Source organism: Helicoverpa armigera, chromosome 9 (assembly GCF_030705265.1).
Source record: "Helicoverpa armigera isolate CAAS_96S chromosome 9, ASM3070526v1, whole genome shotgun sequence".
In the NCBI taxonomy this organism is placed as follows: domain Eukaryota; kingdom Metazoa; phylum Arthropoda; class Insecta; order Lepidoptera; family Noctuidae; genus Helicoverpa; species Helicoverpa armigera.
The window spans coordinates 4030353-4057967 of NC_087128.1; the positions used below are offsets into that span (position 1 = coordinate 4030353).

Genomic DNA, 27615 nt, shown 5'->3' on the forward strand with positions numbered 1-27615 from the left:
GATGTTAGGATGGACACCAATCAGTGAGTGGATAATAATTACATACATACATACATAGGTAAATCAATTGTATATGTAGGTGACCGTAAAACAATAAACAATCAAATTTACCTGGTAATCTACCGATTCATTTGTTTAAGGCCAATAAAGTGCGAAATATCAGCTTACAATTTCGCTAGTGGCCGGAACGCGAAGTTGCGGGATACTTTTTAGTCCGGTAGAATAAAAAACGTCCCAAATTTTTTTAAGCTGACTAGATTTAAGTATGTGGAATTAAAAATCTAGTAATTGTTACAAACTGATCACAATCTCTATAGATTTTTTAAAGGGAATCCTCGAAGTTGAAAATCAGTACTTACTATATTAAAGTTACTAAAAAAAGGCTTTGTAAAGCTTCATTTTTTTCTACAATATACTTACAAGGATAAGTACAGAAGCGGTCTAAATTAATCAGTGATTAGCTTTATTAATCAAGCATTAATTCGCAAACTAATTAAAATCTATAACAAAGGTAGAGCCGTCGCGGTTAGCGGGCTTATCATATCGGATCGCGGTTAAAACAGTATATTGCGTATTATATTTCAACATTCCAACAGTAGGTAGGATTAGTGTGTATACCTATATTGTGATTGGCATACCATCTTTTTATTAATATCACGTTCACGACAAGAAGCGTTTTTTTATTTTTATTTTCTGACTAGCTTCCGCTAGCGGCTTCGCTCGCGTGGTGTGTTGATAAAAAGTAGCCGATATCTTAATCCAGATTATCACCTATCTACCAAATTTCAACCAAATCGGTGTATCCGTTTTTGCGTGAAAGAATAACAAACATACATCCATACAGTCTCACAAACTTTCACGTTAGTAATATAAGTAGGAATTATATCAACTTGCGCAATTCAATCAAATACTTAAATTCATAAATTATACATTTCTATTTAAACATTATGTAACTATGTACAAGTAGATATTGTTTACTGTATTTATTCCGCACTACTATTCATCCGATATAATTTCCCCAAAAAACTCAATAAATACCAGAACAGACGTTTCGCTCCCTAATCGTTTTAACGAGAAATACACTTAACGATATTGCAAGCTCTCACAAAGTAAAAGTACGGATAGCAACAAAGGGGACAAATAAAACAGATAACTGATCACTAGTACTTTTTAGGGTAAGTTCCCAAACAAGATTAGAAAAAATATCAATGTTCTTTACCTTTGTGAACAGTTTTTAGACGAATTGTTCTGGGTACACAGATATTTTCAAAATAGGTCACGTTTGTTATTTACGTATTTTAAATCATGATTGAATCTATGTCACTCTTTTTAACTAGTATTTTACAGTTATATTTACATTTAGAAAAATAAAAACCGGCCAAGTGCGAGTCGGACTCGTGCACGAAGGGTTCCGTAAATTACAGTTAAATCAACCTATCTCAAAAACTATAAGAGATACTTTGATCAAACCAAAAATCGTTGAAAGAGTTAATTAGCATGCATCACCTCTATTTTTTTTAGAATTTTATACCCCGTAGTTATAAAAATAGAGGGGGGGGGGACATACTTTTTACGACTTTGAGAGCTGATATCTCAAAAACCGTTCACTTTAAGAAAAATGTTTTTTAGAAAACTTTATATCATTTTAAAAGACCTTTCCATTGATACCCCACACGGGTATGTACATCGAAAAAAAAAATTTCATCCCTCAGTTACATGTATGGGGGGCCCCACCCCCAATTCTTTTTTTTACTATTTAGTGTCATATTTTTGTAGCGGTTCATACAACACATATTCCCATCAAATTTCATCACTGTAGTACTTATAGTTTCCGAGTAAATCGGCTGTGACAGACGGACAGACGGACAGACGGACATGACGAAACTATAAGGGTTCCGTTTTTGCCATTTTGGCTACGGAACCCTAAAAAGGGGGAAAAATTAATCTGTTATGTTATAACAAAAATATATATAAAATACTAAAAAGGTGGGTATTTATTTTCGTAATTTAGAGCCTTTTTATCGTCCCACTGCTGGGCGCAGGCCTACTCGCACACGGAGAAGGATTGAGCATTAATCGTAATTTATAAAAAACTGTTAATTATTTCAACGTTAACTAAATCTATGACTACCTAATTACTAAAAATATTTCATGATGATACAAGGAAAAGTACATACTGTTGCGTCAAAGGTCTGCTTTAAAAAATGTAGTCGCATTTTATCTAACAACCTCCATGGGTGACAAGGTTGCCACGCCATTGACTGAGTATCGTACTATCGCCATTTCGTGTCCCATATACCCAGTGAGCCACGCGAATGTTCAGCGCGGATAAGCGAAATAATAAAACTAATAAGCACACGCGACGCCGCCCGATTTTTGCGCACTACTGCGCTCGAAGAATGGGCGTATGCATCGGCGCGCACGACGGCAAACGCAAGAATGTGTTTAAATTAGTTAAATTACTGCTTTAATTTAAGCATGAATAAGTTAATGCTACAAAAATAAATGATAGGTATTTTTGACAGATAATAATGTCGAGCGGAAACCCTGAAATGTTAGGTACTTAGTTATCTCTCAGTTTTTGTGCATATTTTTTGACAAATTTATTTATATCCACTGCTGGTATGTGATAGAATGCATATTTAAAACAATAAAGGAGTCACTTTAAACTTTAATTCAAACTTACAACTGAAAAGTGCGTTTAAAACATTACACCATCTCTACAACAGTAAACAAACCCAAAACTCAACGTCATTACCATACAAATTTCAAACTGCCAAGCAAAATCAATTCACTAATTACAACAACAATTTTCCATCAATTTCGGCAAAGTTAGCCTTTGATATTCGCTGCGGCTTCCAATTGAAAATAGTTGCAATGCATCAGGTTTAATCAAACCCATACCGAGTTTGCCAGTGTTGATTGAGGTCCATACTCAATATACGAGGTGCCTACGCCTCAATTCACGCTATGGAGCCACCAAAGCAAAAAGAAGAATAAAAACGGGCGCCGTTGAAAAGAGTCCTGACTGAAATTGGGGCCTTTTTTTAAATATTTTAAAATAATTGTTTGTTGAGAGTGAGCAGCAATTTTGACGTCATCATTGACCTATTTATTTTGCTGGGCAAGCGGCCTTTGTGGATTTACGTGTTCAGGTATATGTAAGTATATCTATTTTCTATACCTACTTATGTGGTGATAGCTAAAGAAAGATAGTCTATTACCAACAACCAAGAATGTTGGAACGGGGACGACTGGTTAATTACACTTGTTATTTATATTTAAATGTCTACTAATATGGAAAAATAATCGTTATAAATTGAGATGAAAATACTTTGCTAATTGAGATAAAAATACCGTGAGAGCAGATTCAAAAGACGCAATTTTGCATCGGACCAAAACATGGCCAGATTATCATAAATGTTTTACATTTAGCCAGATCCTATTACAAAAACTCCTTGCTCCCGACCCAACAATGACAGTAACAACAAATTGCTAACAAAATTATGCAATCCCGAAGATGCACACTCATATTTCGGAGAAGGCTGCCGTAATTCCTATCCTGACAGACAGGCGTATTACTGAAGGCTTTCGACTGAGAATTTCCAGCTACAATTAAGTCTAGTACAGCTATAAAGCGGCTTAAAATGCATTGTTGTAGGAGCCTATTCAGAATACAGACGTTGATGTAGTACCTGCTTATTATGTTGTTGTTGATTCAAGGTTGGAGATAGATGCACCTTAATTGGATAGTAATTTGTGGTTTATTATGGTTCATTTGTAGGTATAAGTCGTGGTGGCCTAGTGTGTAAAGAACCAACCTCCCTAGTAAGTATGAGGGCGTGGGTTCTGTTCCAGGTCAGGCAAGTACCAATAGGTACATGTTTTTTAAGTTTGTATGTAGTTTCGAAGTGTATCTAAGACACCAGTGACTGTGTTTCGAATGGCACTTTAAACAGTGGGTCCCGGCTGTCATTGAGCATCCTTGGCAGTCGTTACGGGTAGTCAGAAGCCTGTAAGCCTGATACCAGCCTAACCAAGGGGTATTGAGTTGCCAACATAGTTGGGAAAAAGGCTCGGAGGATGATGGCATGATTGAAAGGTGTTCAAATTAACAGAAGGTCGTTTTCTTTAACAACATGAAACATCATTCAATCACTAGTTGTTTGTCACTGCCTCAAAGCAACTATTTGATTTAGTGACATTTTATTCAACTATGTGTATTGCTGAGCGTGTGTTGAATTCAACAAGTCTGCTAAAAGGCGTTTATACGTGTGATTGAATAGCGTTGTCAGTCAAAAGGCTATCTGATAAATTAAATAGCATATAACCATGTAGCTGCAACATAGGCACATACCTATAGTTATTTCGTTTACTGCTGCAAAAGTTGGTAGATATAAAATATGCACAGATTAATTTGTTCCGTTAAACAGAATTTGATAACAATTATTGATAATGTTATGTCCTGTTTTTACTAATTCGGTGATGCATGTTGTACACCTACTTGATAAAACTGAAATACCAACACACTCAAATTTTAATATAAAGTAGCTACTTCAGCATCAGTTTTTTTCTAACAATTCTGGCAATTTCGTCTCTAAACTCTTTAGAGTTCTACTTGTTCAAAGCATAACATAGACTAATTCTCATTCCCTCTTATTATAAAACGCGGTATCAAATAAGTATCGGCTTTTGTACTACCTTTAATCCACCTTTAAGTACGACCTTGAAAAAACGTTATTACAAAACGCAGTTTATCGCAAGTCCTATTACTATCTGTAGTACAAAAGATAAACCATCGAGCCCCCTAGTTTAACTGCAGTACTTAGTCGACAAACGTCAAATTCCGACATTATTTACTTTTGAGGTTATTTGTTTTGTGATGAAAAAAACGAAAGTGGATATAAATATGTGTGATTTGGAATACTTGGATGTGTTAGAATACTATTGAGAGTGTCCGGGGACCCAACAGAATGCGTCATCGACAAAATCTCTTCAAATTACCTGACGACAATTTTCGATATAAATATCGATTTACGTTTTTCGAAATAATAGTCAATTGAATGCATGATGATAATCCAGGATGATCCTATGATGCTCAACTGGACTCGCCATAAAGTAAGTAGCCTTTACAGTGCAAGTAGGTTGCCAAAACATCCTAATTAATTGTATACGAGTCAAAGTTTTTATTATGGATGTTTGTTTATGTTCCACGCATAAACTACTACATAGATTTTGATGAAACTCCGAAAATATATCAGATTATCATACAGTCTATTGTTTATTTACAGATTCAAGACTATTTTGGCGTTTTGCACGCCGTATCTCTGCCAGTAATATGCAATGTTTGTAAAAGACTGGAAGCTTGCTAAAATGTACAAAAATGCCTAGATGAGAAAGGGAACAAGATTGTGTGATGAAGAACAGTGTCCAACATGTAACAGTGCATTTGACTGTATAAATAGACATCGGAATAAAATATAATTTTCTACTTTTATGTTGTTTCAAATGTTTCATTTTCTTTTGGTAATTTAATGCACACGATATTCTGTGTGTAAGTTATTGTGCACTTAATTTTGAAGAGGTTCTAATTAGATGCACAACGTCTTATTTAATCATTTAAATCGGGATGAAAATAATCCAAATTATTCTAACCTAAAAACAAAACATAACTCGGATACGCGCGCTGACGTTCCGTTATACGCGCAAACTCGATAGTTGTTTAAAAGAGAATAATTGGATCATGTATATCGTTAAAAGATACTAGAAATATAAAATTACCTTTAAATAATAAAAAGTAATATTTTCAACTGCAGAGATATTTTTTATTATCATAGTTATTTATTTTTCATCAAAATAGACTTAACAAAATAATGTAAAAAGGAACGGCGCATAGAATTCGGAACGATTGAACGAATGATTTAAATATTTGTTGCTTATAATCTGTGGATATTATTTCAACCATAGACAAATCGAAGTACTAAACAGTCTTCTCTTAGTCTACGTTTTGTAATAAGGATGTCAAGACTATCGTAAGTACCGTAACAAACCAAGACGTCTTCAGTCGGGTTTAAACCACTACTTGCGGCAGTTTTTATAATAAGAGGGATTAAGTCTCAATAATTCCTTTACTTAATATAGCAAAAAAAAATTACTTAGAAACATTAATACAATACTTAGCCTTCGCCGCAGCTTTCTCATTTATATTTTTTCTGCGTACAATAGGTAATAGAAATTAATTATTATGATAGACTCGAGTACCTTCCTGGAACGGAGCTTTATTAGAAAACCACTAGCAACTGTAAAATACTATGAAAAAGGTAATTAAAATTTCTTAGAAGTGTAAATTAGAATGCTTGATCAATTTTTCTGGTACCTATAAGTTGTCGAAGTTTAGATAGAAACTGTAATGTTATTTTTAGTCTGTATAGCCGAGTAACTTTTTAATTTTCGTTGGAAAACGGTTGCCTTTCAATATTTATAGTTGACTTACTTTCAATCCTGGAAGTTGTTCTAGAATTGAGTTTTGTGTTTTGTTTTCATAAATTATGAAAATTATAATACTAGCTTTGGTTTCCTAGGAAAGCGGTGCCGTCATATAGCGACCGTAATACAGCGGTGAAAGACATCACCAGAACGTTGTCTATGTAAACAAAATGAGGCGGTTTCCTAGAGAGCGGTAAGTGACGCCGTAACTTCAAAAAGCGGTGCCGCCATTTGCATGACGGCCGTCTTGACGGTGTCGGATAGTTTGGTGAACGTTTTATTGAAAGCGGTGAAGCTTTTTTAATACGTATTTGTGTTTTTTTTTTCGGAACAACGTCAAAAATTTGTTACAACTCTTGGAGCAGCGAGGACGACGAAATTTTAATAGATTTCGTTCGTAACCACGAAGCAATATATAATATAAAAAGTAAAGATTATAGAAAAAGTCAACTAAAACAGAATTGGTGTTGTGAAATTTGAGAAATATTAAATAAAACAGGTTAGTAAGTATGATACAACTAACAAAAAGTTCATGACGGTGTGTTAAAACGGCCGTGGAACTTTCCACATGTAATCACCGTAAAGACGACCGTCTATTTGCGTCCGAAATAAGACGGCCGCTATGTGACGGCACCGCTTTCCTAGGAAACCCAAGCTTTATTGTGTTAAATAATTCGTTACTGGTTCCACCAATCAAGTATATTTTTTTTGTAGATTAATTCATCTTTGAAATTCAATTTGGTTTAATTTTAAAATCCATCCATAAATTGTGATTTTATTTTTTTTATTCTTGATAGATTTTTTTTCCACACACATTCAACAACAAAGTTCTTTTTTCAAATCCAAAAAAAACGCACTCGAAACAATCACTAAATCCTGGCACAAAACAAACGAAGCACTCGTTAAAATTCAAATTCCGAACGCTGACCGTCAGTTTAGGAGCGAAAAGTTGTCGCGGTTTTCCCGCTCAAAAATGGCGGCAGTTTACACGGCCGAAGTCTCTCGTCGACTGGTCGAGATCCGTCGAGAGGGATGCTGAGTCCCGGGCACGTCCCCTCCCGCTGCCTGATAACCACATAGTAAATCATACAGAAGGATTGCTTCGAAGTTATTTGTGGATAATTAATCAGAAATATATTGCATGGGAGTTCGTAATTGGTTTAATGTTGAGATGGGATAAGGTTGTATAAAAAAGCCCAAATCATCTTTTTAATAAAAAGCTTCGTAAATAATTAGGTGATGTATAAATGTGCATCAATGAAGACAGGTCCTGTTAGTATTAATTGAGACTTTTAGCACAGAATAAGTCGAAAAGTTCGCATGGAAAATGTATATATTTTATATGACTTTATTATAACTGTGAATTAAATCTAGTACCTAAAGAGTTGACATTCTACAATGTATTTATCACATCACGTCACTGGATGCGGCATTGAGCTAGCCTTTGTGCCCCACTCAAATTGGATGCGGTTAGTGCCCGCGTGACGGTATGAAAATACTTTGATTAAGGCACCCTTCAATTGAATTCCAGTAATGAGTATCGAGCAAATAAACTTTTGACTAAAACAGAATATTTAATTAGGCAAGTTGGACGTGTGAGTTTGTTTAACGCTGTCAAAGATGGCGTCCGTGCAGAGTTTCATGTTTAATTAATTTAGATAGGTTTGTAAAATGTTGTTTTGTGGAGAATCCTTACCTATACCTACGTTTTATTTTATTTCAAGGCTGATCATATAAAATAATCTTATTGTTTGGCTTAATATTTTAGTGAGGCAGACATTAAAATGTGTGCAGCGGTATACTAAATCTGTGTTTCAAAGCAAGGCTGTACGAACTGTCAAAGTATCGTATTTACATCCATGTTTCCAAATGAACCGTTACTTTCCGCAAACTTCCTACCTCATTTCACCAATTTTCCATCCAGCTTTTCATATACGAACTCAACTTCGAGGCTTTTAATTTTATTCGCAATTTTAATAAAGTTTACTCTTACTTCAATATCGTGAACATCAAAAAACTCTTTGGTTACATAAAATGTAGATAGAGCTACGTCAGAAACCCTTTGAGCTCGAGGCGCGCTCTTTAAAGCACTTTCGACTCCCGAGGAACATTATTAGAAAATGTACAATATTAATACAGTTAAGAATCCCAACCCTTTGCAAAAATGTGGGGACATGCCTGTGGTGTGTGAGGGAAGTATATGTTATGTGGTCCGACTTTATTAGATAGTCGAATAGTCGGAACTGCGTTGTGGGATAATACTGAGAATTCAAAAGTCGCATAGCAAAAGGCATTGATTATACAAAAATATACTTTGTATAGTTATCGGCACGAATCTTGAGCTCTGACCTACATCTGCGCAGAAGTAATTTATTGGTCCCTTTTGTGGTATGAAGTGAGGGGCGGGAGCGGGCTAAAGCGGTGATTGGCCCGCAGTGCATCGCGTCATAGTCGTTACTCGGGATTGGTTCTTTGCTAATAAATCACTTCTGCGCAGATGTAGGTCAGAGCTCAAGATTCGTGCCGATAACTATAGATTATTTACTATTGTATGAATTGATTTATTTTAAGATATTCATATTCTTTATTATAAGATTTATTTTAAGGTATTGTACTTGACTGTGTTCGCTTTATGCACTAAGCACCGTTGCATTATTCCAAGGTTTCAATCAACCTTACCCAATTAAGCACCTATTAAAATATATAAATCGGTTGAGCAGTTCCACCCTAAAAGCGTAACCAACAAGAAAACAAACTCCAATTCACATTTATGTTATTACACATATTAATATAACGGGGTCCCTATAAGCACCCGCTTGAAACCATTCAACTGGGTAGGTAATTACCCCATATACGCAATTTGAAATTTCAAAGGTAAAGTTACCTACTTGTAAACATATATCAAATCTTATTTATTGAGATTGATACGAATGTTAACCGTGAATCTCAGAAGTGGCTTAGCAGCGTTCAAAAATAAAATTAAAAGCATGCTTATCTAAAATATTCACATTTTGAGGGATTATTTTTCCGACCCAAATATCGACCAATAGAATTGCACCATTCGACGTCACGTGGTACAACCTACATGGTATTATACTGATAATTTTTTGAATATTTTCTCTGGTCGTTGCTATGTCAAACTGACAGGTTGTGGCCGACATTTGGGACGGAAAAATAATCCCCGAATACACGAGCTTCAAATTCTCTGGCATTTCCCTCAAGGTTCCCTGCAAACAAATAAAGTCGTCAAGTTTTCCAGGAAAAATCACTCGCGCTTCGCGCTCGTGATTTTTTAACCTGAAAAACTTGACTCCTTCATTTGTTTGCAACGAACCTATCGGGAAATACCCGATAATTTTGAAGCTCTTGTGGTATTATAAGTGAAAATTCTTAGGTATATATCTTTATAAGATAAAAAAATACATAACAGGTAAACATAACGGAAATTATATCCTTGAAATCAGGCAAATGTATACAAAATAACTTGATCTATCAACGTTGTTTCAGGTAAAATTAATGAGATATGAAAACATCTCAGAATTTCAGGAAGTTCCTTGTAAAGTCTTCGAGTAAATCGAATATTTTTGTTGCTTTACCTCGGGCTTAGGGTTGGATTGGCGCTGTTTTCTTTTAATAAATTGATAGCCATTTTGTTGAATTTTAAAATAGATTTTTATTTTGATAATAGCTGGTACATTTGAGCGAAATATGAGACGTAAAATCGGCAATATTTTTTTATGTGATTTATTAATTTTCTGAACTATTTTATCAAGTAATACGGCGTTCCCTGCATATTTTATTGCAAATATATAAACAGTTAATGCCTTGCACTTTCAGTGTCTATGAAAGCTATACTTACTCATATATCTATATCTTTTCTCTAAAGTTCTTTATTGATTGTTTCTTGTGTATCATTGAAAATGGTCTATATTCAGAAAGAATATATCTCTCTTAGTTTTAAATAGGTTCATTATATTGTAATACTATTCTTGAGTAGCATTAAAACGTTTACACTAACATACGTAAATATCTAATGGAGCAGAGATGTTCCTTTTGACAAGCATTGTAATCTGGGATAACAAGCGGATTTGGCCCCGAGTTGTAACTTAATTAATTATATAAATGTTGCTCTCCTTTCCTGTTGACTTTGAACTTATTAAAAATCCCAAGGGCAATATGTAATTTTATTTAATGTGCCATTAAAAAATATGTTGATAAAGGACTTCATTTATAAACTCATAAGTTTAGGTAAGTAAAGTATGAGATGTGATGTTTAATTATGAAAGTTTTACTGAAAATGAAAATAAAGAGTTTTATCTATAAGTAGGTGCTTACTAAATATTTCAATTACTTTCAGAGAGAAACTTCAGAGTTTATTATTGAAAAGTAAATAAACTGTGTACATATAAGCACAATATAAGTAAGTTTTTAGTTAAGCATATTTTAATCTCTATAAGGTATAGAAGATCAAAATTTTTAAGTCCTATTCATAATGAGCATTCTATACATATAATAGAATTGAAAATCAAATATAGAGTCAAAAGTGCATTGAACTTAGGATATGTTCTAGGATAAGCCTACGAGATATTGATTAAAATCTGGTACTTTGAGGAGATGAAATGCTGATGATGTTGCCTTCTAGGCATCCTCCGAGCCTTTCTCCCAACTATCTTGGGGTCGGCTTTTATGGGTATGTTGTGGGTTGTTGAGGTCCTTCTAGGCGATTCCAGCTATACCAGGAATCGAATCCGAGTGTTTGCGACAGCTAGACCAACAAGACAGTTAGATGAATTGAAATAACAGTGCTATGGAGCTGCCATTTTCCAGCTCGTTGCATAGCGCATTAAGTAACAAAAAGATAAACTCGAAATTCTGTAGTATCCTTAGGTTTCATATTGCTTTTTCTAGAACTTTCTAAAGTTTTATGCCCGCTTTGAATTCGCTATTTAGTTTGTGAGTTTCAGAGACTTTTTTATCCTTTAGTAGTGCTAATGTTAAGTAATTAGTAGCTTGTTAAAAATATTGACTTTACAAGTGCGAAGCATTCGAACCGATTTCATAGCTTTGATTTATTCATTCGTGAGTTCAAAATGCAAAATAAAACCTTCAGTGAATTCCAAAATATAAGAAACATTGCTTCTTTTTAAATTATTATGCTACTCATTTACCCAATAATATTGATATAAATAACCAATCCATATTTTTTCCAAGAAATGAAGAAATGCTCCAAGACCTGAGCAGGGTAAGCCGAGAGGTTGGACTTCAAATGAACATGAGCAAGACACACACAATGACCAATAGCACGAAACGTAGGGTCGAGGTAGATGGGCAAGCTCGACACTATGTCGACGAGTACATATACTTGGGCCAGTTAGTTTCTTTTGACAACAGGCAGGAAAGGAGATCGACCGCCGCATAGAGAACGCCTGGAAGAGCTACTGGTCCATGAAGCAGTACATGAAAGGGGACCTTCCCCTTTCACTCAAGCGAAAATTAGTCGACATGTGCATCTTGCCCGTCCTAACCTACGGTGCGCAAACATGGTCTCTTACCGAGTGTCAGAAGTCCAAACTCAAGGTTTGCCAAAGAGCAATGGAACGTAGCCTTTTAGGCATTAAACGGACGGATCGCATCCGGAATACCGTTATACGTTCCAGATCAGGAGTTGCTGATGTAGGCCGAAAGGCGGCAACATTGAAGTGGAACTGGGCCGGACACGTTAGCCGTATGCATCCGGAAAGATGGGCCACTATTGCCACCCAGTGGACAGCCCAGGATGGACACCGCAGGCGGGGTAGGCCCCGGAAGAGATGGCGTGACGAACTAGACGCCTACTGTCGAGACTGGTGGACTCGGTCGAAGGATCGGGAAGTGTGGAAGCGAGATGGGGAGGCCTTTGCCCAGCAGTGGGACATTATAGGCTAGTAATAAATAATAATAGCCCCGCAGGGCATCTGAGGCGGATGACGGGGAGTAGCGACCCCGCGGGGCTATATATCCGAGTGCTCCAGGGAGAGTATACTGTCCCCCATCTCCGGCTTGCCGGAGTGAAGCATGACGGGGGATAGGTCTCCCGCCTCTTGGCTTGCCTTCATCGGCCGGTCAGAGTGGAGTCGCTAGAGCAAGGTTAGTCCTGCTCGGAGGGTAGGTGCCTCGTGGTAAGTGGCGAGTGGGCCGGCGATGCTGGACCCACAGGGAGCGCGTGATCTGCGTTTAAAGTCCGCCGAGGTATCCTCACCCTTCTCAGCCGCTCATGTCCCTGTTGCCCTCTTGTTGCTTTTCAGTGACTGATGCCCGGGGGTCCAATAAGTGAGTTGGCGAGTCTCCACCTGCCATTTTAACATGTATTTAATACATTGTCATCGGCAGGTGCCATAGTTCCCGTAATTTCCCCATCCCTAGTCCATTAGCATCTCATCACAATAGCCCAAGTAGTTTTCATCCATAGTTAGCAATAGTTTAGCACAGAACCGGGGATTGTTCTTGGGTACATTTCTATAGTGTATACAGGGATAATCGTCGGTTTTGTGTCATCATTTCATTAAAGTTGTCTCAAAAGGGCTTCAGCGTGTTGGCTTCGGCCCCACGTTAGCCTCCCAAAAATCCGGGACTCCATAGTCCCGAGGTCTGGTAGAGACATACAAAATAATAATAATATTTTTTAAATCTTGCATCAACCAACATTTCTGTTCACAGATCTCAGAAAAAAATATAAAGTATCAAAACATAGATACCTACTACAAATACAAACATACACACGTTTTCCATTACTGCAAATGCATTTACCGTAACAACTCAATCCTATGAAGGTACACTCGAGCAAACATGTAGGTATGCGAGTAATAAGCTTTGCTGCACGGGCATATAAATTAATGTCCGTTGCATATTTTGAAACTTGAAACTTTACACACTACTTACTTTGACAAAACAGAAATATTAAAGTAAGTAGCATTGTGTGCCTTTGCATGGGTTACTAATATTATTTAGCTCTAAAACTATTACAAGCATGAGCTTTATTTCATACTTACTGCAGTCCTTATTGTTTGACAGTGCTAAACTGAACTACTTAGGTACTACTAACGTTGTACTAACTGTTTGATAATATAATTAAAACATTCAATACTAGCTTCCGCCCGCGGCTTAGCCCGCGTAGTTTTGTTATATCGCGTTTCCAAGAGAATTCTTCAATAGTCCGGGATAAAAACTATCCTATGTTCTTTCTCAAGGTCAACTCTATCACTACCAAATTTGATTAAAAACAGTTCAGTGGTTTAGACGTAAAAGCGTAATAGACAGACCGAGACACACATACAGACCGAGTTACTTTCGCATTTATAATATCAGTAGAAATTTGTGAAGACGAAATTTGAATGATGAATCCACGGCATAAACAAATTCTTAGTTTTATCACCACAATATCTCAGGTTCTATATTATATCATAAATAGTTCGAAGTCTGTATATTTTGATGCCGACAGTACAAGCCAAGGTTGTAGTCACAATGTCCAGTCAACGGGGGGTATGTAAGACACGGTCGGTCGCTCACACTGAATACACAAGGGATACCACCCTTATATTACTCGATAGTTTATAGGTGAATGATGTCTTTGTTAGACAACGTTTTATTGCCAGTCTACTGATTTTACTATCGATATTGAGTTAGACTTTGTTATCTGGCTACAGTCATATTATATGGCTGAGTTTGTTTGTTTATTATTGATATTATTTTAATAGGTAAAATGTCAGTGTCAGAGAGCGTATTGAGAAGGCCTATTGGCGAATTTTTGATCGGGTGTGCGAAGTAGCGCCCCACAGAAAGCTAGCGAGACTGTGGACATTAGCTAGTATATACCTAACAAATAGTTCTAGAGTGCATAATTAGCTTGATACCGAACTGAAAAATCTAGTTTTCTTTGATTGTAATTGATAAACTCAAAAACTAAATTTCATTAAATGCTGGAAAGCTACACTCCTCCGGAGTAACATAGACTATATTTTTATCCCGGTACGGGCTGTAGTTTTTGAAATGCGGGTGAAACCGCGGGAAAACTGTTAGTAAGATATAATAAGCAAGTCTTTATTGAAACATATGTATCTATTACGCACGTATTCACAAGGGATGCCTATTTTGAAGTCCATTAAAATGTTCAAGGGTCTAATGAGAAGGATATCTGATTATAATGACCAACAGAGTTATTTGTGAAACTGGTATAATTTATTCTGGAATAATACTATTAGGAAAAGGGCCATAAGTTTATTTTAACGTTTAAAATGTTATTTTGTATAATTATAATTTGTCTTCCAGATGAAAATCTCTCTAGTTTACTAAACTATTTCAATAAATTACGAGGTTATTACACCATTTCGCTGAATAAGTGTTATATAATTTTACAATAAAGACACAAACACAGACAACTTAATGTCCAAAATAAGATATGTGGCATATTTTCTTTACTAAGGTCAAAATGAAGTTAGATAAAGTTCATTTTTTCATCAGAGACCAAATCAATCACCAATCGATTTGAATCGATTAAGGCAAGCCACAAAATGGCCGCACGCGTTCATTTTAATTCAAATTTCGAACGATACCAACCGCAACTTGATATCGGCGCGTTCGTGTTATGGCAAATTTAGCGTAACCGATGCGTTCACTCACCGTAAATCCGATGCCAACTGTCGCAGAGAAATTGCCGGCTTGAAATTTTCCAGTCTCAAACTGCACTAGTAAAGAGGTTTTACCCACTCCGCTGTCACCGAGGAGGATCGTCTGTGAATAGAGAATCGAGGGATAAATTGTTGGAACTCAGTTCTGGTAATTGGTTGACTGGCAAAGGCCTTTAACAGGTTTTGGTAAGTTTTGAGCCATGAAAACTAGGTTTGATGAGTTATGAAACATGAACATGAACAATTACACCAAAGAGCCATAACATTGCAATCATTTAAAGAATACAGCTATTTGATAATAGACAATATGATCAATATGGAACAGGTCCTGAAGGTTTTCCCAATAAATACCAAAAAGTCAGTTAACTAAAAATAACTTCTACATAAAATCAAAGGTTTTATGTCCCAGCCATCATTTCCTTTTCCAAAAATAATTGAAGTAAAATGAATGAAATGTATGAAATATAAAAAATGAGAAAGAATAAAATCTTTTTTAAATACTTGACGTGGAAATAAAATACGCGAGAAAAATGGTTTAATTTTTTTTGTATAGGTATCAATTCCCAGAATAATATGTTGTTTTTTCCTTTCACAAATCAATTGTGGATTTTAATTTTTTTTTGTTTGTTCAGTTGTTTTGTCGAAACATTTGAATAGAAACTGGTTTTCAAGCAAAAAGTTTCAATTTCCATCGCTCTGATTTATTCCTTTGTTTGTAAAAAAAGTTTAATTAATCGCAACATTTTAATTAACCAAACTCTTGTTAAAAAGCGAAGTTACAAAGAAGTGTTTCTTGGCACAAATTAAAATACTTCAGATATTTGAAAGTATTTTTATATAGTCTCGTTTTTGCTTTATAAAGTGACTTTTTATTGGTAAACTAGCTTCCGCCTGCGGTCTCACTCGCGTCCCGAGATAACTCATAAAATTGCGATAAAAACTATCCTACGTCTTTCTCCCGGGTCTAAAGTAATTTTCAGCTTAAACCGATCAGCCATTCTTGAGTTATAAGTAGTGTTACTAACATGACTTTCTTTTATATAATACCTACTTAAAACTGGCTCCGAACTTCTTTCTACCGATTGCGACAGACAGATGGTTATTAACAAATAGATAGAATGAGCGGTAAATGGGAGTTTTCCAATGAAATCTAATTACAGACCTTTAAAGATAAGGATAATAATAATTCATGTTCATTGCCTGAGTTTTGAAGAAAGTTTTGTTAAGTTAGACTAAATAATAATTAAGTTATAGAGAGAAAAAGGGTAACACGGGCTTATGTAAACATATGCCTGATTTCATAAGTAGGTACATGTTATACCACAGATTAGCTTAATAGTTACCAGGATTACAAGTGAAAGTTTGTATTTTTCTTTTACGAAAATATACACAATTTATTTTCATAAAACTTTACAGTACCTGATGAGGCTTATACATGACTCAAGCTACTTTTTCCGAGCGCGGAAAGTACAGAAGTTTAATATAGATTCGAAACATTTTACGGATTGGAATAGGTATCTTACTTACTTTGTGCTAGAGTCTCTACTTTCCGAACCCGGCGTCTGTACCAAGTTCTCAACAACTAGTACCTACTTAATTAACCCAAATTCCTGATTTACCTACTGATCTAAAAAAGGAGGTTGAAACAGGAAGTTATTAATAAACCCTTAAATAGTAAGTGGTAGAACCAATTTAATACCCATAACACTATTACCTTCTACAGTGTTGTCCTTTCAAAGGATAAACCCGGTTATCTAAGCTCTTTGCCGGTTATCCGTCCGCCGTAGTAACTCAATATTAGGGGTATCTGCACTACCCGGATTGTGAAAGGTTTGGACAAAGCTTATTAATACACGGTCTATAATGTAGTTTTGAAAACAGGTAGACTTAATTATAAAGGTACAAGGTTTACTTTCTATTCAAAAAAATGTCAAAAACAATTGAAATAACGAAAAAGATGTAGTATAAAAATCCATTGTAAATGGATAATATAAAAATGTTTAATCAAAAGAAAGCCAACAATTCCTCACAATACAACATCAAAATCAAAAACAAGACAAAAAACGCAAAATCTCTGACACACAGATAATGATTCTTGGAAAAGCAAAAAAAACATAACCTTGCGAAGAATAAGTGAACAAGAATACAGCGTACTTTCAGTAGATAGCTTTGTGGGAATTAATAACGCTGAGATTACTTCGAAATAACGTTAGGTGAACAAAAAAAATGCCCTTTGTTATCAACTGTCACATACTATAGAAATATAAATAACTTACTTTACTATCTTGGTTTCTGGAGGAACTACAATTCTTGCCGAATAGATTTACCCCTCTGAAGTTAGCCATTAGATGCCTCGCGTCTTGTATTTTGATTATCTCGAAGCCGATTCAAATATTTGCTTTCTATAATTTATTATTCTCGATACACGAAGCCACATAAGTACATCGATCATAACATTCGAAATAAATGATATTCCTGAACAAACATCAAACATATTTCACATAGAAAAACAAACAAACTTATCGAAACGCAATCAGTTACTTTAAATTGACTTGTAAATTGCAAATGTCTGAAACTTCGGTGTCAGTAAATTGCTGGCGGCCACAGCCCACGGTTAAAACTTCAAATCTAATTTGAATAATAATCAAGAATTCAAGAGTATCCTGTTATTTTTACCTCCCACGTATTTGAAATGAAAAAACATATTTGTTCATAAAAATCTTCTCATTTCCGACCATTATCTATACAAATGTAGTATGCAATGCATGTATACTTTGATGTAAAATAAGACTTAGATAATTACTTAGGGTGAGTTGCACTATTTAACTATACCTAACGATAACTAAATAATTTTCAGTGGTCGAATCGCCGATCGCCGACCCGCCATTTGACGGCTGGTTATGGTTTGGTCATATGCACCTATTTAAAAGATGCAACTCATCCATACTTATTAATGAAAATGCATTAGCTTTCAATGTAGGCTAATCAAACAAAAGAAACCCAACAAATAGAAAGGAATAAACACAAAACAATGGAGCAATAACTCAATACACACAGCTAAGTGTATTTCAATTAATTTGTATGCTGTGCCAATAAGATTAGCAGACGCGCTGCGGTCTAGCGGAGCTCGTGAAACAAAGCACCATGTGTAGATCCATGGAGAAGGAAAGATGAGAGGTGCCATAATGCAGGAAGCCTTCTTCTAGGTGAAATTCGTACAGTGGACATGACCAAAACGATCAGATACGAGTTAATTATATTCGCTCGGGTTCTTTGAGACATCTGACAGCGATTTTCAGTATTATAAAAAAGGTCGGGCCAAATAAGGCGTATAAATGCTACAACAGTAATATTCCTCGTTCGCCGCACACCCGCATTTTGGCGCGCTTCTTTCTTAGGCGATTTTCTATTATGGCACCTCCGCTTGTCATTTTGTTCTCCATGTGTAGATCCGACATAATGTATCATAGTCTATACTAGCTTCTGCCCGCGACTTCGTACGCGGATCCTGTCCCTTATGCCAGCGACTACGGGGTCAGCAAAATCAAAGATCTTAATCGTCTGATATTGAATTTTAAGAGCCCGTTGACTTGAAAACAACGGGATACGCATTAGAAACGTTCCATATATTTAATTTTTGTACTTCAACGGCAAAAGCACAGCAGACTAAACAAAACGCTGAGAACTGAACGGAACGAACGGATAAATGTAGTGATTCTAATTAGTCCGCATTTAAGTTGTGTGTGGCAAAAATATTACACGTATTACGTAAAAAACATTAAATAGATGACAAAGTCGTGGTGACTTAGTGGAAGTCGTGGTGGTTTAGTGGGTAGAGAACCAATCTCTCAAGTATGAGCGTGCGTCTTTGATTCCAGGTCTGGCAAGTACCTGCCAATGCAACTTTTCTAAGTTCGTATGTAGGTACTTTCTACGTATATTTTGGATACCAATGACCGTTATTTGGAAGGCTTAAACTGTAGGTTCCGGCTGTCATTGAACATTCTTGGCAGTCGTTATGGGTAGTCAGACCAGTAAGTCTGACCAGTTTTACCAAGGGGTGTTGGGTTGAGCGGGTAACCGGGTTGTGGAGGTCAGATAGGTAGTCGCTCCTTGTAAAACACTGGTACTCAGTTGCATCGTGACTGGAAGTCGACTCTAACATAATTGGGACAAAGGCTCTTGAGATAATAACGACAATAATAATGAGATATAAGCACCGCAGGACATCTGAGGCTGATGACGGGGAGTAGCTACCCCGCGGGGCTGTATATACTGAGTTCTCCAGGGAGAGTATACTGCCCCCATCTCCGGCAGGTCAGAGTGAACCATGACGGGGTGGGTCTCAAGCCTCTGGCTTGGCTTGGCCGTCCAGAGTGGAGTCGCTAGAGCAGGGTTAGTAGCCCTGCTCGGAGGATGCCTCGTGGTAAGTGACCCACAGGGAGCGCGTAATCTGCGTTTAAAATCCACCGAGGTATTCTCACACTTCAGCCGCTCATGTCCCTGTTGTCCTCTTGTTGCTATTCAGTGACTGATTCCCGGGGGCCCAGTAAGTGAGCTGGCGAAGTCTCCACCAGCAATTTTTACATGTATCTAATACATTGTCATCGGCAGGTGCCATAGTTCCCGTAGTTTCCCCATTCCTAGTCCATTAGCATCCCATCACAATAGAACAAGTAATTTTCATCCACAGTTAGCGGTATGGTATAGGGATTGTCTTTTTTTTAACGACGTCCACCGGGGATTGTCCTTGAGTTCATATTTCTATAGTGTATAAAGGGATAATCGTCGGTTTTGTGTCACCATACCTATTTCATAACATTCGTTTCTATACATTTTAAGTGTAGTATTGCTCTTGAAGTTCCACATCAGGTGTTCCAGATCTTCGATGTATATACGTCAATAAAGAGTGCTTATTAGATTGACCACTTTTGCAAAAACGTCATATCTTTATATGCTATAGGGTGATTCTTCGAAACACAGTTTTTACGTGTTTTTGACCGAAGAACATATGAAAATATCATTCGATTGGAATGAAAGTTTCAGGTTTTATGTAAAAGGTAAAGGTCTATCGACGCCTCATGTAACTAATTAGAATTTATAAAAAAAAACTATAATTAAGTTAGCAGAAAACAGTAAAACCTAATTAATCTGGTGTGTCCCAACGCCGGTTTTTGCTGCATTATTTAACTTTCTGCGAGCTACGGTCGCGTTACAATAAAACTAATGAATCCAAATGATCTTTAAATATGTGTTTCTTAATATTTTAACATTAAAATAAAAGAAAATGGTGTATTTTCATAATTACATAAATTTAAAAATTGTCCCCGACTAAATTCATCATTAAGCTGGCTCGATTTGTTCAATCATTATCTATACGTAAATAAAAATATTTGAAAAGTAATATTTACTTGTAAGTGATCGCACCGGTCAGCACCGAACGGTGACAGCGAGTGCTCGTGAGGGGACGTATTTTTCCAAAAAAATACGATTGCAAGTTGTCATCTGGTGTTTGTAAGGCAAGTAGTCATATCAATCTGTCTTAATTAACTGATAGTGTGTATCTGCTATCGTTTTGTTGCCAAGGCAAAGTGTCTTATGAGATGGTTTTGCTAACATTAATTGCATGTTTGATGCTTTACGTTTATAAATAAAGGAGCAGGATTTGATAATCTGCGAATTCCTCATTTTTCTGTCCCCCATTAGTCTGGATTCATCTGGCTCTTAAAGCCAGATGAATTTGAGCGGGACATATGAATTAGATTTCATTCAAATTCGGGCATATGTTACAGGTATGTCTAAAGACATTTCTTAATTGTAGTTTGTATACTTATTTGTTAATTTGTGTTGGCTTCTAGTGCATTGTTTTTTGTTCAAATACCGTGGAAATAATTATACTTATTTTTTAATTTCAATAAGATTACTTAAGTAAGTAATACAAAAAAATAAAGCTGTTGGTTTTTATTCCGAAGTTCAATTTCTGTGCTAGAGGTTTTGTTTTTTTTTTATTGTCGCTAGAATAGCTTTATATTTTTTTAGATCCATAATTTCAAAATTTCATAACGAAAATTATAATCAAGAGAAGAAATACTAAGAAAAACGACTAGCGGATAAGAGAAGATATGACAGAAAAAATTCTTTGAATAATGAAGAATAATGGAAAGAAAAACAAGAAGGAATAGACAAAACTATATACGCAGGAAAGAAGAAAACAAAAATCTACTGATAGGAGAAATTAATCTCAACGTCTGATTCATTTTCATAAAAAGTTCCTGAAAAACTGAAATTTAATTATTCAGCGTTCTGCAAGTTTGGGAGATCTAACCTGATTTTCGATCAATAGATACTTTTTTAAGAGATGGAAGTAAACATTTTAGTGTCGATTTAGAAAATATAAATCCATACTTAATAGACACTGATGATGAAAAATTTAATATTTTTTATTAATTTACATAGGTAGGATATTAATTAGTTTTCTACTATCTCAAGCTTAGAGTTCCTATCGTACTGAAAAATTAAGTCTGATTTTGATTAGGAAGTTTTAATTCTTTTTAATTGAGAGTTTGTTTTCGGTGAATTTAATTTTTGTTTTAAGCTAAGATTCGTTTTGTTTTGTGTTATTAAGAGGTCTTATTAAGATAAGTTTACCATTTCATATAATTATTATAGCGTTGAAGCTAGTGTGATTTAACAACCGTAAGAGGTTTAATAAATGATTAATTTGAATGAAAGCGTTACTGTTTAATTAATTCATAATTATTTTCTTGTGTCAGCCAAAAAAGTGATAAATTAAGTAGTAATAGGAGTAATTATTTCAATATTTGGTAGAATCTATACTATATATATACTAATATTATAAAGTGGAAAACTTTGTTTGTTTTATGGTTGGTTGTAATGGATAAACTCAAAAACGACTGGACCGATTTTAAATATTCTTTCACCATTAGAAAGCTATATTATCTGCGAGTAACATAGGCTATATTTAATCCCGGTGCGGGCAATAGCTCCCACGATACGCGGGTGAAACCGCGGGGAAACGGCTAGTTTTATGATAAAGATCATTGGAAAAATAAAGGAAGTATCATTAATCTGTACAGTCACAATTAATCTGGCCCAGCAATTAATCAGCACCTTTTAAATCCTAATCTACGTGATGCAATTCGATGCCTTCGATGTATGATATTGCACATAAGGCACTGGGTCAAACTATTACGTCAATTTAGGTCTAAGAGCAAAAAAAAATTGAGCCAGATCAATGAGTCAAAAACACTCGGTCTCGAAGAATCACCCTATAGTCTAGCTGGGCTCCTGGGGTTCCACATCAGGTGTTTTACATCTTCAATTTTTATAAGTCAACAGAGAGTGCTTATCAGATTGAACAACTTTTGCTAAAACGTCACACCTCTATATGCTATAGTCTAGCTGGGCCCCTGGAGTTCCACATCAGGTGTTTTAGATCTTCAATTTGTATAAGTCAATAGAAAGTGCTTATCAAGTTGAACAACTTTTGCTAAAACGTCATACCTGTATATGGTACAGAGAAGCTGGGCTCTTGGGGTTCCACATCAGGTGTTCCAGATCATAAAATTTATTATCTCAGCTGAAAATGCTTATCACATGAAACAATTTTTGCTATGGCACCATTTTGGTATCTCTTATAGTTTTGTTGGTCTGTTGGTGTTCTGCACCAGGTCTTCAAGTTTCGAAGATAAATTAACGTATAGCCTATATGTTGACCAGGCTTAATACTGATACAACAAAGAAAAAATCATTGAAATCCGTCCAGTAGTTCCGAAGATTAGCGTGTACAAACAAACAGACATACAGACATACAGACATACAGACATGCAGACATACAGACATACAGACAGAATTTTTTTTTTGGATTTGTGCTCCATTACTGTTTCTAAACCCCATCCAATTATTATTTTTTTAATATATTCAATGTACAGACACAGTTTTTTTACAGATTTATTATATGTATAGAATAGATCAATGTACAGACACAGTTTTTTTACAGATTTATTATATGTATAGATATAGATTGGGAATGTTATTATGCTACATGACCTTAATAAATAATAAAGAACGAGAAACAAAAGAATTAAAAGTGGATGTATTGTATGGAATTGTGAGATGAGAATGTAGTATGGGAGAAGAAAATATGCTGTGTTGACATCTAACCCCTAATGAAATTGAGATAAGGGCAGGAGGATATGTAAATCCATAATAAAAATGGTTTAAAAAAATTGGATTGCTGATATATGGAAAAAAATATAAAGTTTTGAAACTTTGACCTATAATTAACATGCTTAATGCACTGATGACATGGGTAAAAAAGGATACAACAAATTAAGACTCCTTCTACCGGACTCTCAAGAAAGGTTACATTTTATCAATCATCTTCATACAAATGCTACATAAACAAAATCGTCTACCATTTATTTACACATCAAAGTATATAGGTAATGTATAAACAGGCTACCAGGTAGACGAACTGGATAAACAGAATGATCTCACTGAAATGACGCGGATGACCGCTGGGTCGTTCAACCGTGCAACTATTAGAATCATGAGCGGCGGAACGTTATTGACGGGAAATATATCGATAGGTACTAATATTATGGAGAGGAAACAGTTTTCTGTTTGTTTCTTTACCTGAAACTACTGCACCCATTTAAAAAAAAAAACCTTATTGGGATGCTAGACTATCCCCGAGTAACATAAGCTATATTTTCTCCGGCATGGGCGTAGCCACACTGGGGCAAGCTGGGGCACTTGCCCCACCCTGGGCCCTGGCTCTGACCTATAAGGTGTCTGATTAAACAATGTTTTCTTTTACTAACTGTAACTAACAACATCAACAATCATATGTACTATCCGTAAATTATTGCACAAAAAAAATTGTCGACTTCGAAAAGAGCGCGATTAAAACAAAATGCACGCTCGAGTTCTCGAACGTACGCGGTGCGCGCGTCATTTGAAAGCGAGCCGTATTCTCTAAAAGAATAGGTGCTATGTGGCGTAGCGAGCCGAGCCGTCCATCTAATCCAAAAAATAATGCATTGAACGAGATGGAACTGGTAGATTGTGAGTAAAATTTCGGAAATGCAATTTTATCCTAGTGTAAAAACCGCGCTTGCTATTTTGCTTGGCACAGTGGTTCTTTACCGGTGATCTGCGGACCACTGGTGGTCCCTGGAGGCATTCCAAGTGGTCCGCGAAGCTTAGCTGCACGACGTTGCTATACGTTATCTAACTTTATTTTTATCGACTTATGTATGCGAGCGAGGGGGTTTTCGTATGGACGTAAATCGGGTGTATCGTACCTAGACCCCCCATTCATGAAAATGTATAATTGGGCGACATTTGACGTAGTTTTTGGTTTTGAGTCTTAAAAAATAATTAAAATTTCGCGCTCGCTTCGCTCGCGTATTCAGAAACTATGGTATTTTTGTATTTGTCAAGAAACAAAAAGTTAAGTACGTTTGGGCTAAATTTTACGTAATATTTGGTTTAAGTCCGATAAAAATTTCGCGCTCGCTACGCTCGCGTATTCATAAACTATATGCCCTTACTTTTGGCTTTTGTCCTGTCTGCGATCGTTTATTTTCTGTACCTGAAAATATAAACCTCTCAAATTAAGAGATTAACAAGTTTGAGATTAACGGCTCAAGATACAAAAAATCGGAGCCCCACCCTGAGCCCAAAGCTGGCTACGCCCATGTTCTCCGGGTAAGGAAAGAAGTTCCTCGGGACGCGGGTAATAACTAAAGTTGTAATTTAAAAAGGGTGCATAAAATGGTATGGCATTATTATGCCCACAAAATAAGTTGTCAGATTTGAATTTAGAATCAAGATTGAATTCGAGCTTAATTGAACATTCGATATAATTGGTTCTGCCATCACGGGGGAACACGGCGCTAGGGCAGCTGGTTACTACATAACTCAAACTCAAAAACGTTTATTCAAATTAGGCTGATAAATCAGCACTCGTCACGTCAAAAACAAAAGACAACCCCCAAAACGCGTGCCCTTCACCACTTCCTATGTTTTGGCTGGGAAGAAGTGGCGCAACAAACTCCCCAACAACACATGTCTGTCTGTTAGGTTAACATAAGAATGCTATCCCAACTCACCTTATGTATAATAACATCGTCATCATCCTGCATCCTCGCAGGGGTGGTGACGGGGGGATGGTAATCCCTGTAGCCCGTGGGGGAGGGGGTGCTTCGTTGTGCGGTGTGCGCGGGCGCACGTAGAGTGTCATCTTCAAACACGTCGTCGCTCATGCTGTCGTCTGTCGCCATTTGCTGTGAGAAAAGAAAATGAATTATGAAAAGATGTATAAGGCATCATCATCATCTTTATCATCTCAGCTATAGGACGTCCACTGCTGAACATAGGCCCTTAGATCTTCACAGATACCTGTTGAAGGCAACCTGCACCCAGCATCTTCCGGCATAAGGCATAATACTTGGTAATTTAGAATCAGATATTTGTTAATTTTGGATTTCTTTGGTTTCATTGTTTCTTAACGTGTAATTTAATTTTTGAATTCCGAAAAGGTAAGTTAAATCCTTTTCCAGTGTTTAGCACAGAGACTGAAAAATAACAACGTAAAATAAAATAAAAAGTAATTTGTTTCAATACATAGAATCCTGAATAAAATACTGTTTTTAACGAATTATTTTTCCGCATAAAATAATTGAAATTGCAACACAATTCTTGTTCAAAATAATGTTACACGAGAAAATATTATGACCTATTTCGTGGCAAAACTGTAAACGTAATGAAAATTATTTGAATAAAATTTCTTTTTTGTATCGGTCACCAAAAAGTTATACCTACGTTTTGGCTTCATTTTTCCATTTAAAGTAAAGAGTACTCGACGAGCTTTAGAAGTGTACAATTTCCTTTGTTTAAAAGGGAGATGATTGCTAAAGGAGCTGAGTTTTAATCATTCACTTATGTATATAGTTTTCTCAATCAGAGAAACTACATATAAACTTGATAAAAATTACCACAGTCTAGATAACGTCAAGTTCGTAATTACGAATAAGGATTTCCTCCAGCTTTCGTTGTTGTTTTTTGTTTTACCAAGCTTTAAAAAATGTTCCGAATTTATTTTCTAAAATATCAACATCAAAGCATCACAAAAATCACTTTGATAACAACATGAAGCTACGGTCAACGTCCCGTTTACAAATTGGACACCATTTTGAATTTTGTACATGAAAATGTTAAAGGCAAAATGTGATACAATCCGTTTTCACAAAAAAATCATTTTTGCCACAAAAAATGTTGATAAAAAAATTGACATTTTTTGCTGTAACGGACATGTACATGGTTTAGTCTTTTTTGTGGCGGGTAAATATGAATAAATAGATAACCTGAACTCTTTGGTCAGTTCAGTTTTCATATAGTGTTGCAAAGCCACCTTTTTAAACCCATTTTCGAAAATTACAATGACGATGATTAGATAGAACACAGAGTAAAGACAAAGTACTAGGTAAATATAATAATAAATATAGATGTCTGGAAAACCCGTTATACTAACATGCTATTATTTACAATTTCCGTGCACCGGATATCAGTTATAGTCAACAGACTGTCTTGAACAACTTCAAAGGCAAGTGTATATACCTACAATATGCAAGTATGTACTTACATATGACGTAGAGTAGGTATATGCTATTACAATATTGCAGAGATATTATGAAACAACCGATGCATGACATGCTTCCTAGAAGCGGGTACATTCGTGAAATTCAACAGAAAGGGGATTATTGTGAAATCTGGGATTACGTTAACTGTTAAATCTATGTGTGGTCGTGATATGTGAAGTTAAATCATTGGTATGTGGCTATAATCGGTTATAAGATAATAATCATGTATTAAAAAATCTAATTGTGTACAATTAAATTAAGAATTGTGAAATAACTTCAACAACCTAGCTGACTGACTAATTAAGATAATATTTTCTCCAGTCTATATAATACTTTCACATCATGTAATTGGTTACTTAATGCAACTTTTTCAGCTACAACAACAAAATATCTTATACAACTTAGTTATGTTACTGAGTGAAATTATTAAGCTAGTCAAAACAAGAGTCAAAAGCCACAATGCCATTACCAAAAGGATGTGACGTGTCATCATTCGGCATACAACTGTCGCTCTTTGGAACGACTAGTGATGTCCAAAACAATTAAACGACCCGTCTCACTCAGCAATGACAACAGTCAACTGGTAATCAACACAAAACTGTTTACTGAAGTGTAATGGTGAAGGCATACTTGTCAGAATTGACCGCGGCTTCTGAGGATCAATTCAGTGTATTTTCTTCTATCTTGTGCCACGAGAAAGAGGTCTTGAATGCTGGCTATATTGTACACCCTCGGTTGTTTCGTAGCTACGATTTCTTTTTCCCTTATTTTACCCATCATTATTAGTTGCAACAGAT

At 35.9% G+C, this 27615-nt stretch overlaps 1 protein-coding gene and 1 long non-coding RNA gene across 2 annotated transcripts in view; one reads left to right on the forward strand and one right to left on the reverse strand.

Annotated features, from left to right (window-relative positions):
- Rab26 overlaps nt 1-27615 on the reverse strand; it is an 89695-nt gene that overhangs the window by 43359 nt on the left and 18721 nt on the right. The window contains exons 2-3 of the mRNA XM_021327872.3: nt 25289-25462; nt 15142-15252 (exon numbers count right to left, since the gene is read on the reverse strand). Coding sequence (XP_021183547.1) covers nt 15142-15252; nt 25289-25462 — 285 coding nt within the window. The remainder of the gene's footprint in view (nt 1-15141; nt 15253-25288; nt 25463-27615) is intronic.
- Nucleotides 4649-5493, forward strand: LOC135117342 (uncharacterized). The gene is made up of 2 exons (XR_010276825.1): nt 4649-5118; nt 5292-5493. It is a non-coding gene; the product is annotated as an uncharacterized LOC135117342 (long non-coding RNA).